This window comes from Loxodonta africana, chromosome 7, assembly GCF_030014295.1.
Source record: "Loxodonta africana isolate mLoxAfr1 chromosome 7, mLoxAfr1.hap2, whole genome shotgun sequence".
Taxonomy (NCBI): domain Eukaryota; kingdom Metazoa; phylum Chordata; class Mammalia; order Proboscidea; family Elephantidae; genus Loxodonta; species Loxodonta africana.
This window is the reverse complement of record NC_087348.1, coordinates 24807946-24825969: the sequence shown is the minus strand read 5'-3', so window position 1 is coordinate 24825969 and position 18024 is coordinate 24807946. Positions and strand designations below refer to the sequence as shown.

The following is an 18024-nucleotide window of genomic DNA, read 5'->3' as shown; positions in this document are numbered from 1 at the left end:
TGTGATGGTTATACAGATAATGTGAAGAAAATGTTATGAGGTGGGGCCAAGAAGCCAGAGTAGTCAGATAATTCCTGTGATCCCTCTTACAACAAAGATCCAAAAAAAAAAAAAAAAAAACAAGTGAATCAATTACACATGACAAGCTAGGAGGCCTAAACATTGAAGACAAAGTTGAAGAATCAGACTGAGCAGCAAGGGGAGGGAGCAACTCTTCAGAAGCAGTGAAGAGTTGCTAGATCTGACCCTGTGGGAACTGGTACCCAGCAGGCTGATTCCATTGGTGCAAGCTCAATGACACAAACAGTGGTGTTCAGGACTTGTTTTCCACATCGGGAGCAAAGGAGTGGCAGAAAGTCTGCTCAGCCTTCCAGAACAAGTGAGAAGTGGCCCTCAACTGGCAAAAGATAAGTACCTATGTTCAACCTACTTCACTGATCCAAAAATACTCCTTTGGGAAAAACCTCTCTCACACTTACCTGCTCCATTTCTGCTCTGTACTGGGTTCCAGCTGGCTGCATCTACTTGGTCAGAAGAAGGGCACTGCACTTGTCCTGAGCAATTCCCCCAGCCTTGGAGAAGGAACAAATTAACAAACAGGGAAAAAATAATTTGCTAGCTCCCTTATGCTGGGAACTCAGGCAGAAACAGCTCCTTTGCCTAGGCACAGGTATAAGGGGTACACAGACCTCGAATGCCTTTCACCCCTGCATAGACCTGTGTGGGCCCATTTCAACAGTGTAGACCCTCATTAACACAGTACAACAAGGTATACACCTGAAGTCTAACTTCAGCTGTTTCAGCTACATAGTAAACAGGCAAGTTAGTGACGTTGACACTACTCTGTTATTAAGTCCTCACCTATCCACATCAGGGTCCTGAGGACTGGTGGCTGAACCCACAACACCTAACCACCCACAACAGGGGTCCAAGAATAAGTGGTGCCTCCCAGTCCTTACAGCCAACATCATTGGGTGCCCATAGTCAGGCTGCAAAATCCACCCACCTACATTCTCTAGGGAACATGGACACACTTTCCTCACAGACAAATTAACAATAAAATTTCAGAATTAGACAATTCAATTGAAAGTCATAAGAGCAGAATTGAGGCAATGGAAATCAGAGTTAGTGGGACAATATAAACCACTTGGCAAAAACGTATTTGAGGAAAAATCAGATAAAAGAATTTTTTAAAAATGAAGAATCCCTAAGAATTATGTGAAACTCTATCAAGAGGAATAACCTACGAGTGGTTGGAGTACCAGAACAGGGGGGATAACAGAAAATACAGAGAAAATTGTTCAAGATTTGTTGGCAGAAAACTTCCCTGATATCATGAAAGATGAGAAGATATCTATCCAAGATGATCATCAAATCCAACACAAAGTAGATCCCAAAAGAAAGTCACCAAGACATATTATAATCAAACTTGTGAAAATCAAAGATAAAGAGAGAATTTTAAGAGCAGTTAGGGATAAACAAAAAGTCAGCTGCAAAGGACTCAGTAAGAACTACCTCGGACTACTCAGCAGAAACCATGCAGGCAAGGAGGCAATGGGGTGACATATATAAACTCTTGAAGGAAAAAAAATTACCAGGCAAGAATTATATATCCACTAAAACTGTCTCTCAACTATGATGGTGAAATTAGGACATTTCCAGACAAACAGAAGTTTAGGGAATTCACAAAAACCAAACCAAAATTACAAGAAATACTAAAGGGAGTCTTCCAGTGAGAAAGTCAATAACATTGGATAACAACTCAAAACTAGAACACAGGACAGAACAATCAGATATTAACCCAGATAGGGAAATCACAAAAATAAATCAAAGCCAAAACACTTAAAACAGGGAAAAAGAGATGTCATTCTGTAAAAGATGACAACATTAAAACAAAAAAAGGGAATAGAAAATGTGGTCATAGACCTTTCATATGGAGAGGAAGTCAAGGCAATTTTAAAGAAATAAAAAATTGCTTTAAACTCAGAAAAATAGGGGCAAATATTAAGGTAGCCACAAAAGAAACTAACAACCCTACACATCAAAATAAAAAACAATAAAGACTCAACAAATACAAAATCAAGAACAATAAAAAACCAGAAAAGAAAATATACTTAAAAAAAAAAGACTCAGCACAGAAAATTAAGTGGAACAAAGAACACGTCAACAACTCACACACACAAAAAAAGGCATCAAAATGACAGCACTAAATTCATGCCTATCAATAATTACGCTGAATGTAAATGGACTAAGTGCAACAATAAAGAGACAGAGAGTGGCAAAATGGACTAAAAAAAATTATACACTGCCTACAAGAGACACACCTTAAACTTAAAGACACAAATAAACTAAAACTAAAAGGATGGTAGAAAATATATCAAGCAAACAACAGTAAAAAAAAAAAAAAAAAAAAAAAAAAAGAGCATGAGTAGCAACATTAATTTCTAACAAAATAGACTTTAAAGAAAAATCCACCAAAAAGCATAAGGAAGAACACTACATAATGATTAAGGAGTCAATACAGCAGGAGAACATAACCAAAATATTTACACACCTAATGATAGCCCTCCAAAATACTTAAAACAAACTCTAATGGCATTGAAAAGAAAGATAGACAGCTCCATAATAATAGTTGGAGACTTCAACACATGAGCTTCCATGAAGGACAGAATATCCAGAAAGAAGCTCAGTAAAGACACAGAAAATCTAAATGTCACAATCAAAAAACTTGACTTCGTAGACGTATAGAGAACACTCCACCCAACAGCAGCCAAGTATATTTTTTTTCCAAAGCACATGGACCATTCTCCAGGATAGACCACATATTAGTCTATAAAGCAAGGCTTAACAGAATCAAAACATCAAAATATTACAAAGCATCATTTTTGGCCATTAAGCCATAAAAGTAGAAATCAGTAACAGAAAAACCAAGGAAAAAAGTCAAGCATATGGAGATTGAATGACACCTTGCTCAAAAACTATTGGGTTATAGAAGAAATTAAGGATGGAATAAAAAAAAATTGTAGAATCAAATGGAAATGAAAGCACATTCTACCAGAACCCTTGGGACACAGCTAAAGCAGTGCTCAGAGGTCAATTTATAGCAATAAATGCACATATCCAAAAAGAAGAAAGAGCCAAAATTAAAACATTGACACTACAACTTGAACAAATAGAGAACAGCAAGAGAAGCCCCCGGGCACCACAAGAAAGCAAACAATAAAAATCAGAGCAAAATTAAATGAAATAGAGAATAGAAAAACAATTGAAAGAGCTAACAAGACCAAAAGCTGATTCTTTGAGAAGACCAATAAAATTGATAAACCACTGGCCAAACAAACAAAAGAAAAAGCAGGAGAGGAAGCAAATAACCCCAGTAAGAAATGAGATGGGTGATATCACAACACAACCAACTGAAATTAAAAGAATCATAACAGAATACTGTGAAAAACTGTACTGTAACAAATTTGAAAACCTAGAAGAAATGGATGAATTCCTAGAAACACACTACCTACCTAAACTAACACAACAGAGGTAGAACAACTAAATAGTCCCATAACAAAAGAAGAGATTGAAAAGGTAATCAAAAAACTCCCCAAAAAAAAAAAAAAAGCCCTGTCCCGGATGACTTCACTGCAGAATTCTACCACACTTTAAGAGAAGAGTCAATACCACTACTGCTAAAGGTATTTCAGAGGATTGAAAAGGACGTAATACTCCCAAACTCATCTATGAAGCCAGCATATCTCAATACCAAAACCAGGCAAAGACTCCACAAAAAAAGAAAATTACAGACCTGTATCCCTCATGAACTTGGATGCAAAAATCCTCAACAAAATTCTAGCCAATAGAATTCAACAACATATCAAAAAAATAATTCACCATGACCAAGTGGGATTCATACCAGGTATGCAGGGATGGTTCAACATTAGAAAAACAATTAATGTAATCTATCATATATAAATAAAAAAAGACAAGAATCACATGATTTTATCAATTGATGCAGAAAAGACATTTGACCAAGTTCAACACCCATTCGTGATAAAAAGTCTCAGTTAAATAAGAATAGAAGGAAAATTCCTCCACATAATTATGGGCATTTATACAAAGCCAATAGCCAACATCATCCTAAATGAAGAGAGTCTGAAAGCATTTCCCCTGAGATCAGGAATGAGACAAGAATGCCCTTTATCACTGCTCTTATTCAACATTGTGGTAGAGGTCCTAGCCAGAGCAGTTAGGCAAGATAAAGAAAGAAAGGGCATCCAGACTGGCAAGGAAGAAGTGAAAGTATCTCTGTTTGCAAATGACGTGTTCTTATACACAGAAAACTCTAAGGAATCCTCAAGAAAACTACTGAAACTTATAGAAGAGTTCAGCAGGGTATGGGGATACAAGATAAACATGCAAAAATCAGTTGGATTCCTCTACACCAACAAAAAGAACATCGAAGAGGAAATCACCAAATTGATACCATTTACAGTAGCACCCAAGAGATAAAATACTTAGGATTAAACCTTACCAGAGATGTAAAAACTTATACAAAGAAAACTACAAAACACATATGCAGGAAACCAGAAGAGATGTACAAAAGTGGAAAAACATACCTTGCTCACTGATAGGAAGACTTAATATTATAAAAATGTCTCTTCTACCAAAAGCAATCTATACATTTAATGCAATTCTGTTCCAAATTCCAATGACATTTTTTAATGAGATGGCGAAACAAATCATCAACCTCGTATGAAAAAGAAGAACAAAGTGGGAGGCCTTACTCTGCCTGATTTTAGGACCTATTGTACCACCACAGTAGTCAAAACAGCCTGCTACTGGTACAACAGATACATAGACCAATGGAACAGAATTGAGAATCCAGACATAAATCCATCCATATATGAGCAGCTGATATTTGACAAAGGCTCCAAAACTGTTAAATGAGGAAAAGACAGTCTTTTTAACAAATGGTGCTGGCATAACTGGATATCCATCTGCAAAAAAATGAAACAAGGCCCATACCTCACTCCATGCACAAAAACGAGCTCAAAATGATCAAAGACCTAAATACAAAACCTAAAACGATAAAGATCATGGAAGAAAAAATAGGGACAACATTAGGAGCCCTAATACATGGCATAAACAGTATACAAAATATTACTAAAAATGCAGAAGAGAAACTAGATAACTGGGAGCTCCTAAAAATCGAACACCTATGCTCATCGAAAGACTTCACTAAAAGACTAAAAAGACTACCTACAGACTGAGAAAAAGTTTTTAGCTATGACATTTCCGATCAGCTCCTGATCTCTAAAATCTACATGATACTGCAAAAACTCAACTACAAGACAAATAACCCAATTAAAAAATGGGCCAAAGATATGAACAGACGCTTCACCAAAGAAGATATTCAGGTAGCTAACAGATACATGAGGAAATTCTCATGAACATTAGCCATTAGAGAAACACAAATCAAAACTACAATGAGATACCATCTCACCCCAACAAGGCTAGCGTTAATCCAAAAAATACAAAATAATAAATGTTGGAGGGGTTGTGGAGAGCCTGGAACACTTAAATGCTGCTGGTGGGAATGTAAAATGGGTACGAACACCTAGGAAGTAGAGGAAGGTCAGTAGGAAGTTCTTGAGCCAACCAGAGTAGTTCAGTGCCTAACAGTACCAGGCCATCCTTAGTAGCCCTGCCACGGTAAGTCATTGTTTGGGAGTAGCCTTGGAGTATATGTAGGATTAGGATTTCAGAGTTCAACAGCTATGGCCCCTGGTCAATTACACTCTATACGTGAATGACTGAAAGGCTTACGTGTTGATCAACACAGGGGCCATGGCCACTGTATTCCCTTAATTCCTGGGGAAGTACGTTCTTGATAAAAGGATGACGTGATGTCGTTGTTGCTGTTTTAAAGCATATCAAATATATTAGAGGACCCCTTCTTAGAAGTGAGGATGGCCAGACTTTGTCTGTTTACTTTTCATATATTATCAGGAGGGACCAATCCTGGAGAACAGCATCTTGCTTGGTAAAGTAGAGGGTCAATGGAAAAAAGGAAGCCCCTCAAGAAGATGGATTGACACAGTGCTGCAACAATGGACTCAAACATACCTACTATTGTAGGAAGGCACAGGACAGAGTAACATTTTGTTCTGTTATACAAACAGAGTCACTATGAGTTGGAATTGACTCCATGGCACCTAGCAACAACAACAATTTCTGTGGATAGGAGGCAATTTTTGCTATTTTTTTGCTATTTAGTTAATCTCTTGGTCATAAATAATGTTTGGTCATATACCATGTTCATGAGTAAGGTGTTCTATAAAGATACATCTAGAGATAAAGGCAGTGGAAAGCTGGCAGAGTAATGAGTATGTAAAGTCTTCCTAAAAACTGTGACTATTCCTAAGAGGAAAATCATCCCACTGCCATTTTGGATTAGTAGGAATAGTCTAGTCTAATTAACCTACCACCCAGGTGATTCACTAATTCTCCAAGAAAATGATGTTATGTCAGAGGCACAATGGTAGCCACTGTTGTTAGCATTTTGGACACATCATAGAGGAGGTAGCCAAATCAGACTTGTCCTTCTCTGCCCAAATGCCCCCTTTTTATATCTCAGGATCTCATTTCTTTCCAGAAAGCTCTCTCATCTTTCCGTTTAACGCCTACCAAGGTTAACTCAACCGTTCGTCTGTCAGTTTATCACATTGTGGTGGCTTTCCTGTTGCTATGATGCTGGAAGCTATGCTACTGGTATTTCTAAAGCCAACAGGATCACCCATGACGGACAGGTTTCATTGGAGCTTCCTGTTAAGGCAGACTAAGAAAAAGGACCAGGCATCAACTTCTAAAAAAAAAAAAAAGGCCAATGAAAACCTTATGGATAACAACGGAGCATTGGCTGATATAGTGCCAAAAGATGAGCCAGTCCTGTTGGAAGGCAGTCAATATATGACTGGGGAAGATCTGCCTCCTCATAGTAGAGTAGACCTTAATGCCATAGATGGGGTAAAGCTTTCAGGACCTTCATTCCTTTTTTATTTTATTCATTTATTTATTTTTTGCTGATGTGGCATGACTCAAAATGAGTAGAAACAGCTGAAAACATCCAGTAATAGTTGGAACATGGAATGTACGAAGTATGAATATAGGGAAATTGGAAGTCATCAAAAATGAAATGTAATGAATAAAGATTGATATCCTAGGCATTAGTGAGCTGAAATGGACTGGTATTAGCCATTTTGAATTTGGCAATCATAAGGAGTACTATTCCAGGAATGACAAGTTGAAGACGAATATTGTCACATTCATCATCAAAAAGAACATTTCAATATCTATCCCGAAGTATAATACTGCCAGTGATAGGATATTATGCAGAAGCCCACAATGAGGACCAGTTAATACCACCATTATTCAAATTTACCCACTAATCACTAATGCCAAAGGTGTAGAAATTGAGGATCATCACCAATCTCTGTAGTCTGAAATTGATCAAATATGCAATCAAGATGCATTGATAATTACTGGTGATTGGAATGTGAAAGTTGAAAAAAAGGAAGGATTGGTAGTTGGAAAATATGGCCTTGGTGGTAGAAGCAATAGCAGAGATCACAGACAAAATTTTGAAAGACCACTAACTTATTCATTGCAAATGACTTTTTTCAACAACATTTATGGCAACTATACACATGGACCTCACCAGATGAAAGACACAGGAATCAGATGGACTTCAATTGTAGAAAGAGACGATGGAAAAGCTCAATATCATAAGTCAGAAAATGGCCAGGGGCCCACAGTGGTTTAGACCATCAATTGCTCATAGGCAAGTTCGAGTTGAAGCTGAAGAAAATTAAAACAAGTCCAGGAGAGCCAAAACACAATCTTTAGTATATCCCACTTGAATTTAAAGACTATCTCAAGAATAAATTTGACACACTGAACACTAATGACTGAAGACCAGACAAGTTGTTGGCTGACATCAAGGATATTATACATGAAGAATGCAAAAGGTCATTGAAAAGATAGGAAAGTAAGAAAAGACCAAAATGAATGTCAGAAGAGTAGCTAAAGCAAAGGGAATAAATGATGTAGTAAAAGAGCTGAACAGATTTCAAAGAGTAGCTCCAGAAGACAAAGTGAAGTACTATAATGAAACTTGCAAGGCCCTGGAGTAAGAAAACCAAAAGGGAAGAACACACTTTGCATTTCTCAAGCTGAAAGAACTGAAGAAAAAATCAAACCTCAAGTTGCAATATTGAAGGATTCAGTGGACAAAATATTGAACAATGACAAAGCATCAAAAGGAGATGGAAGGAATACACAGAATCACTGTACCAAAAAGAATTGGTGGATGTTCAACCATCTTAGGAACTAGTATATGATCGAGAACCAAACGGAATTGAAGGAAGAAGTTCAAGCTTCACTAAAGGCACTGGCAAAAAACAAGGTTCCAGGAAATGATAGAATATCGATTGAGATGTTTAACAAACAGATGCAGAGCTGGAGGTACTCACTTGTCTGTGCCAAGAAATTTGGAAGAAAGCTACCTGGCCAACCAACTGTAATGGATCCATATTTGTGCCCATTCAAAGAAAGGTGACTCCATAGAATGAGAAAATTATCAAACAATATCATTGATACCACATGCAAGTAAAATTTTGCTGAAGATCATTCAAAAACGAAGTATATTGGCAGGGAATTGCCAGGGATTCAAGCTGGATTCAAAAGAGGATGTGGAATAAGGGATATCATTGCTGATGTCAAATGGATCCTGGTTGAAGCAGAGGATACCAGAAAGATGTTTACCTGTGTATTATTGACTAGGAAATAGCATTCAACTGTATGGATCATAGCATATTATGCATAACATTGTAAAGAGTGCAAATTCCAGAACACTTAACTGTTCTCCTGCAGAATCTATACATAGAACAAGAAAGTCATTCAAACAAAACAAAAAGACACTGCCTGTTTTGAAATTGTGAAACGGGTGGGTCAGGGTTGTATCCTTTCACCGTAATTATGCGATCTGTATGCTGAGCAAATAGTCTGAGAAACTGGACTATATGATTGGAGGAAGACTCATTAACAACCTGTGATATGCAGATGACACAGCCTTGCTTGCTGAAAGTGAAAATGACTTGAAGAATTTACCAATGAAAATCAAAGACTGCAGCCTTCATTCAGTGTGGATTCCACCTCTATGTAAAGAAAACAAAAATCCTTGCCACTGGACCAATAAGCAACATTCTGATAAACAAAGAAAATATTGAAGTTGTCAAAGATTTCATTTAACTTGGATCCACAATCAACACTCGTGGAAGCAGCAGTCAAGAAATCAAAGACCAAATTATTGCATTGGGCAAATATGCTGCAAAAGATCTCTTCAAAGTATTAAAAAGCAAAGATGTCACTTTGAGGACTAAGGTGCACACAAAAGCTGGACAATGAGTAAGGAAGCCCGAAGAAGAATCGATGCCTTTGAATTATGGTGTTGGCAAAGAATACTGAATATATCACGGACTGACAGAAGAATGAATAAATCTGTCTTGGAAGAGTTATAGCCAGAATACTTCCTAAAAGTGAGAAGGGTGAGACTTCTTCTCAGGTACATTGTACATTTACTAGGAGGTAGCAGTCCCCGGAGAAGGAAATTACGCTAGTAAAGGCGATGGTCAGTGAAAAAGAAGAGATGTTCAACAAGATGGACTGACACAGTCGGTGCAACAATGTGCTCGCACATAGCAACAATTTTGAGCAGTGTTTCATTCTTTTGTATGTGGTTTGCTATGAGTCAGAAATGACTCCATGGCATTTAACAACAACAGGAAGGTGAAGTACTTATTTCTGCTGCAAATTTGCAACCTGAACAGTCAGAAAGTGCCTTTAGTCCTCAACGATAACTTCTCTTGTACCACAAAAGATGACAGACTGCTTCAAAGATGCAGTTCAGGCATTCTGGTCACCGATTTGTTTATCTCAGTTGGATGATCCCAGCTTTCAACTTCAGCAGATGCCAAGTGCTAATACAATATTTATAATCTCTATTTCCATGCCTCTTTGCCACAGCCAGTTTGTCTGTCAATGCATTGCTCTCCACCTGTCCACGCAATCATTCATCATGTAAGTAATTTTAATGCCAGTAGATAGCATAGATTACCAATATTCCGTTTACCCCAGCAAAGGGTTTATCTGTCTGTTCTTGAAATACTTGAGCAACCTAAATCCCTTTTAAATGGTTGTTTCAGACCCGTATCAGTTAGGAAATTAGCAAATAACAGGTGGGCCCAATTAACTTGGGTAATCTGAGCAGAGTTTAAGAAAGGAACTACAACCAAGGAATGTGTTCGGTGTGGGAAACCCCTAGGAATAGCTTGATAACACTAAATAGGTAACTTCTGAAAACTGTCGCCACCCCAGCCCGGAAGAGATCAGAAGTGAGTGTTTAAGGGCACTGGAGGGAGAACTTTGAAAGACGAATGCCTGGCTGGAGCTATGGTCTCTGTCCAGAGATGCAGCCAGAATGTGGCAACCCTGCAAGTAAGGAGCCTGGGGAAGGTGACTCTGTCCTCACTCTCCTCACTGCTAGTGACACCATTGACCAAAACCATAAGAAGACAGAGGGCAAAGGAGCTTATTGATGCAGTTCATACAGCTTAGCCTCTAAGGGCAAAGAGGAGATTGGGGTAGAGAATGGATTTGGAGGGATGCATTGAAGGTATGACAGAAATATTGCTATTGATGAGCAGATATATTTTAATATGTACATGTGCACATATAAATCCATGAAATAATAATAAAAAAAAAAAATTGCCATCAAGTCAATTCTGACTCATAGTGACTATTTGACAGAGTAGAACGGCCCCATTGGTTTCTAAGGCTGTACTCTTTAAGGAAGCCAACTCCCACACGTTTCCGCCTTGGCACAGCTGGTGAGTTTGAACAGTTAACCTTTTGGTTAGCAGCCGAGTGCTTAAGCACTGCATCACCAGGGATCCTCATAAATACATAGTTAATTTAATATAGTTATACACATGTTTACTTTATCTTCTTCATAATGCAACATGGAATGAGAATGAAAATTATGATTGATTACATTTTTCAGCAGGATATCGGGGCTCCAAAAAATTTTCATTCCATCTGATTAAATCATGCCCAATTTGCCAGCACACAATTTTATTTAATTGCCTTTTTAGTCATTTCTCAATTACTAAATCCTGAGAGGCTGTAGGAACCTAAACCCTGGGGATCCAGAAACTGGTATACAAGGTTCTGGAAGCAGCAGGTTTGAGTTCTGCTGGGATGGTGGTGTTGCTGAGAATTTTAGGTAAGTTGCCCAATTCAGATGTTAGAGGTAGACGGGAGATTTTATTTATTTCTCACAACCAGTCCAATCACCATTTGCATACTAAGGCATGATAATGGATAAGGAAAGGCCTTGTTAAAAAATGCAATCATCCAATTGCCATCTCTGAAACTGCTGAAAGCATAAGAAGTGTATTAACTTCTTGCGGTGTGAGTGACGTAAAAAGGGGAACTAGCGTTACAGCGAAAGACATGGGAGACAAAAACTAAATTAACAAACAAGAAACCGTTAGGGTCCACTTGGCCATAGCCCTTGTGACTATCTCAGCAGCAGAGCTAAGGAGAAGAGGGGGTGGGTCTAAGGGTCAAAAGAGATTTCAGATTTCTTTCAGTTTGATATTTCTTTAAATATAGTGTGTTTAAGAAGACTTCCAAGCAATGGAGGCTTACCTATAAAAGGAAAAATTTGTATTTTAATAATTTGGGGCAGAAAATGCTGTTTTAGCTTAAAATACAAATATAACCCGATTAGGAGAATAAACTAAAAATCATGAAGACCTTCAACAAAATGGACTGACACAGTGACTGCAACAGTGGACTCGAGCACAACAAAATTGTGAGAATGGCGCAGGACCAGGCAGGGTTTTGTTCTGTTGTACATACAGTCGCTATAAGTTGACAACAACCACAACAGTAGAATAAACACGTTAGCTGGTTAGCACACACTGTCAGGTAGGCATAATCTTCTGGTTCTGATAACAGGTTACTCAGCTCTTCAAGCCAGGCTCTCACCTGGTTTACACAGGTGGGTTTCAGAGGAAACAGCAGGAAAATTTGGGCTGTATTTTGCTTTTGTATGCCAGGTTGAGTTATGAGGGTTTTTGTTTTGTTGTGTTTTATTTTTTACCTCGCGAGACTAATTTTATGGCTTTCCTAAGAATCTTAAAAGGGTGTGAAACACAGTAGAGGAGAACTACCGTCTCTAAAGGAATGGGGCTCAGAGCAGAGAACATGAAAGGAAGGATGAGGAAAGCAAAGTACAGAGCACCACACTGGGCTCCATGATGGATGGTTAGGTCAGTAATAGGCTAGTGCTGTTGTTAGTTGCCATGGAGTCAACTCTGATTCATAAAGGCATTATGTACAACAGAATACAGCGTTGTCCGATCCTGTGGCATCCTCGTAATCACCAACGTGTTTGAGTGCATCATAGGAGCTCTTGTAGTAGGTTCTCCCTGGACCTCACTGGTCTTCTACTTCACCAAACGTGATGTCCTGTTGTGATTCATAAAGTTTTCATTGGCTAATTTTCAGAAGTGGATAACCAGGTCTTTCTTCCTAGTCTGTCTTATTCTGGAAGCTCCACTGAAACTTGTCCACCATGGGTGACCCTGATGGTATTTGAATTATCAGTGGTATAATTTCTAGCATCATGGGAACACTCAAGTCACCACACTGTGGCAAACTGACAAAAGGCACTGAAAGGACTGTGGGGCAAAGGGGGGTTGTGAGAGAGTAGAGAATAGAAAGATGCAAGATTAGAAGAGAGAACATATATCAAGGGACATAGTAGAGGCATTGGATACAAATTTTACCCTTGCAATATTTTACATGAAAAAAAACCACTGCTTTACAACTGTGTAACATCATTACTTACATATGATAGATATTTTTTACATGACAAACCATTTACTAAGCACCCTATATACAGTATCTCCTTTAAGTTTTCTACAACCATAAGAGGAACTTATTATTATTCCCATTAATAGATAAGAAAAATGAAGATTAGGGAGATTAAATAAGTTTTCCAAAATTTTTACCAGTGGCCCTCAAGTTAACTCCAAATCTTGATGACCCCATGTTTGTCAGAGTAGAACTGTGCTCAAAAGAGTTTTCAACAGCTTTTTTTTCAGAAGTAGATTGCCAGGCCTTTCTTCTGAGGTACCTCAGGGTAAACTCAAACCTCTAACCTTTCAGTTAGCAGTACCTTCACCATTTGCACAACCCATGGTTAGAGTGATTGGAATCATTGACATCAGGATCTAGTCATGGCTCCTCTCGTTATACATTTAACACAGTGCAAATCTTTACATTCGTTAGATTCTTGATCATTCACAACTTTATAATGTAGGCAGGACTGCTGAAATAATAAATAACAACAGTGCTAATGACATTCATATTATAACAGTATTCATTTCAGCATTTCTTAGATGTGATCTACAAAAAACCTGCATCAGAAACACTTGTGCTGCTTAAGAGAAAGCAGGTTCCTGGATTTCATCCATAACTTGCTAAATTGGGATCTCTGAGGTGGAGTCCCAGTGGTTCTTATGTGCACAGAATTTGAGAAGCACTGTTTGCTTGAGTGTTTACCACCTGTCAGGCACTGTGCTCAGCCCTCGCCAGGGCTTTCACCTTTAATCTGTACAAAAACCCTGTTGCTGGTGGTGGTTGTTGTCCAGTTCATTCCAACATGAACCCTGTTGTTGTTATTGCTGTTGTTGTGTATTTATAACAACCCTAAGGAGAGAGAAATTATCTCTGGTTTACATATGGGGAAAAAAAAAAAAAAAACTGGGGCTTACCTATGTTGATTAATGATTTCTTCAAGGTACCACAGCCTTTAAGCAATTAGTGACAGAACTTGAATCCATGTTATTTGCTTAAAGGTCAAATGTTTTTTCTGTGATACCCCAGCCATCTCCAGTTAGACCAGACAGCTCTGATTTTTGAAACGTGCTTCACCTCCATCAAGACATATAATGACAACCTGTTGCTAAGCTGAGAAGCTCCTTCTTCATAAACTCAGTTTTGGGGGAAATGATCTGATAATTGGTCAGGCTGACTGTGTTTTGGGCAGATTTCTTTGCTTCTTCCTATATGTATCTGCAGAGAACACAAATGCCAGGGATTACTGGTACCAGGAAATACATGCAAGTACCACACAATTCTGCTGGTGGTTTTAGGGTAAAATAACATTAAGAGACTACCCAGAAAAGAGATTGTGTTGGCTCACTTCTCTTCAGAGTCAGGGTGGTCCACTCATTCATTCATTTATTAATTCCTTCAGCAAATATTGATTATATATCTGTTATATGCCAGAAACTATGCTAGCCACTCAGGATATAGTAATGAACAGAACAGACGAAAATCCCTCCTCTCATGGAGCTAACACCCTTGTTGTTGTTGGTAGTCACTGCTGAGGCAATTCTAACTCATGGTGCCCTGTGTGTTGAAGAGGAGAACTGTTCCATAGGGATTTCAAGGCTGTTAACCTTTCAGTAGCAGATCACTAGGCCTGCTTCTGAGGTGCCTCTGGGTGTGTTTGATCCACCAACCTTTCAGCGAGTAGTGGAGCGCTTAACTGTATCTGCCTCCCAGGAGCTCCATTTACACCCTAGAGAGTTTCTATATTCTCTTGACCCCAGTGACACAGTGGGCCCATGAAAAGGCGGATGGAGCACTATACCTCTACAGATAACTTGACTACTCAATGATTTTCTCCAGTTATCTTCTATTCCTTCACATAATTTCTATTCCTTCACATAAGTTCTGAAAGAATCCTACGAAGGGTTATGCAGCAATTTGCAAATCTGTGGAGAAGTTCTTGACAATGTAGTAAAATCCCTTAGGAAATATTTTTTAAATATGTGTCCAGATTTTTGATTGTCACAAGGATTGGGGTCCCTCCTGGCTGTTTAGTATCTAAGAGACAAAGATGAAAGATGTCCTGCACTCATGTGACAGTTTCATACAAAGGAAAATGTCCCAATCCTTACACCCAGTTTTGATAGACATCTGTGCATGTGAAGCTCTTTGTAATATTGAATCTGAAATCCATTCCACTTAAAAAATACAATGTATATTTTGCAAAGTGTTAATATATAAAAGTTTTTCTTTAAAAGCAATAACTGTGAAAATTAATAGATTTTAATTTTTTTTGTTTGGAATTTTACCAAGAATTATTCACTATTCCAGAAAAAATGTTACATATCCACAAAGTATATTTTGCAAGGTTTTAATATATACCAGCTTGCCTAGGAAATCAAAATTGAGGGAAAATTGTCATTTGTTTTATTCGGGACTTTATCAAGAATTGTTCCATTTGTAAGAAAAATCATGTCACTGATTAAAGGTGCCATTTCTGATATTTGAGTCATGAATATATTCATAAGGATTCTATTTATGTGCGTATCTGTTTTATTAAGTATTCCGGGTTTTATATATTTAAATTGACATTGTTTTATATAATTCTTATCTTCTAATATTACAATGTAATACTTACATAATAAACAACTTTCCTTTTACTTAGCTTTGTATTAAACTTAGGATATTTCCATACATACATTCCTTTGTAGAAATGAACCATGGTGCCGTAGTGGTTAAGAGCTGCGGCTGCCAACAAAAAGATCAGCAGTTCGAATTCACCAGGCACTCCTTGGAAACCCTATGGGGTAGCTGTACTCATTGTAAGTGAGTTAAATGAGGTATATGTTCGATTTCAGGAGTGATAAAGGAAATACTTAAAAATGTTACTGTAGAATAATACTAAATGTTAATGTTTGATACTGCAGAGTAATACTAAATGCTAATGTAGAATTTGGAAACCCTAAATAATGCCAAATACTAATGCTAATGTTTGATACTTTAGAAATACGAAATGCCAGGCTTTTCAACCCTAAAAGACCCATGGTGACATCAAATTTGATTTACTTGACGTAATCAGATGGATTTGGTTGTTCATCTCTCCTCTGAAATTTCACCCTGATTCTCAATCTGGTTCTCACTCTTAGGATTTACGACAATTGTACCAAAGGCTCCTCTAGAGTAGCCAAGAGGAAGGCTTTCTCTGTACTGGCAGAAGAGGAGAATGTCATCATTTCGTAAACCCTGGGGACCTTCCTACCTGTCATGGAATCTGAACAACTTTTCCATTTCACTCTGGGCAATCAGTGAAAAAAAAAAAAGGGGGAAAGGAGGTGTTAAATTCAATTAGCTCCTCTGTCAGATTGTTTTTATTTCATCATGCAGTTTTTTTTTATATACCATTTAACATTATGTACAAATCTTTCTCTATTTTTTTATTTTATTGTTTTCTGCCTGTTCCTTAGAATAAAAACTCCATAACAATAAGGAATAACACTGTGCCTAGAACAGCACCTGGGGCTCAAAAAAATTTATTTTGGAAAGAATGAATAGACCCCAGCAGCATTATGGCTGTACTGCTACAAATGCATTTTACTGAAATGAATATATTGAGACTCAGAGAGCTCCCATCACTTTCTCAAGTCAGGATTCCTGCTCAGATCTCTTCATTCTAATACCTTTAGTCTTCACTCCAACACATGCACCTGGTACTTAGAATGCCTTCTTTTGATATGTATTGAGGACATTAAACTGCATTTGTAGGTAAGGTTCCTTTAGCCATGGAGAGGGGCAATCACACCGTGACTGAGTTCATCTTGGTGGGCTTCACCACAGACCCTGTGATGCAGTTGGTCCTATTTGTGGTGTTTCTTGTCATGTACTCTGTGACCCTGGTGGGAAACACCATGCTCATAACATTGATCTGTAATGATTTCCGGCTCCACACATCCATGTATTTTTTCATTGGCAATCTATCATTCCTGGATCTCTGGTATTCCTCTGTCTACATTCCAAAGATCCTAGTGACCTGCATCTCTGAGGACGAAAGCATCTCCTTTGCTGGTTGTGTAGCTCAGTTCTTCTTCTCTGCTGGGCTGGCATATAGTGAGTGTTACTTGTTGGCTGCCATGGCTTATGACCGTTATGTGGCCATCTCCAACCCCTTACTTTATGTTCAGATCATGTCAAAAAGACTGTGTCTCTATTTGCTTATATATACCTATACTGGAGGTTTTGTCAACTCAATAATACTCACCAGCAACACATTCACATTGGATTTTTGTGGTGACAATGTCATTGATGACTTTTTCTGTGATGTCCCACCACTGGTGAAGTTGGCATGTGATGTGAAAGGGAGCTATCAGGCGGTGCTATACTTCCTTCTGGCCTCCAATGTCATCACCCCCATTGTGCTCATACTCGCCTCCTACCTCTTCATCATTGCTGCCATCTTGAGGATCTGCTCCACCCAGGGCTTCCACAAAGCCTTCTCTACCTGCTCCTCCCACTTGATCTCTGTCACCTTATATTTTGGCACCTTTCTCTACATTTACTCTCGCCCAAGCTCCAGCTATTCCCTTGAGAGGGACAAAATGGTTTCTGTGTTTTATACTGTGGTCTTCCCCATGTTGAATCCCATGATCTATAGTCTGAGGAATAAAGATGTGAAAGAGGCTCTGAAAAAACTCCTCAAGTTAACACAACCAGAAGTCTAAATTTACATGTTAGTTGTTGTTAGGTGCCGTCGTGTTCGTTCTGACTCATAGTGACACTATGCACAACAGAACAAAACACTCCTCAGTCTTGCACCATCCCCACAACCGTTCCCATGCTTGAACTCATTTTTGCAGCCACTGTGTCAATCCACCTAGTTGAAGGTCTTCCTCTTTTCTGCTGACCCTGTAGTTTTTTTTGACATACATTTCTGAAATCAGTGCTAAGTGAGAATGGATTGCTTCAGGAGAGGGTTGGGATGCTGGGACTAAAAAAAAAAAAAAAAAAACTCTTTTCTATTAAAGGAATTAATTGAGAAAGACCTATTTCTTTGATTTAGATTGTTTTAGTGAT

General features: G+C 38.3%; 1 protein-coding gene across 1 annotated transcript; it reads left to right on the top strand.

The window, feature by feature from the left end:
* Positions 1-16596: 16596 nt before the first annotated feature.
* Positions 16597-17755, top strand: LOC135231842 (olfactory receptor 9G19-like). The gene has a single exon (XM_064289041.1). The coding sequence runs from the start codon at positions 16737-16739 to the stop codon at positions 17670-17672; it is 936 nt and encodes a 311-aa protein (XP_064145111.1). The 5' UTR covers positions 16597-16736; the 3' UTR covers positions 17673-17755.
* Positions 17756-18024: the final 269 nt, after the last annotated feature.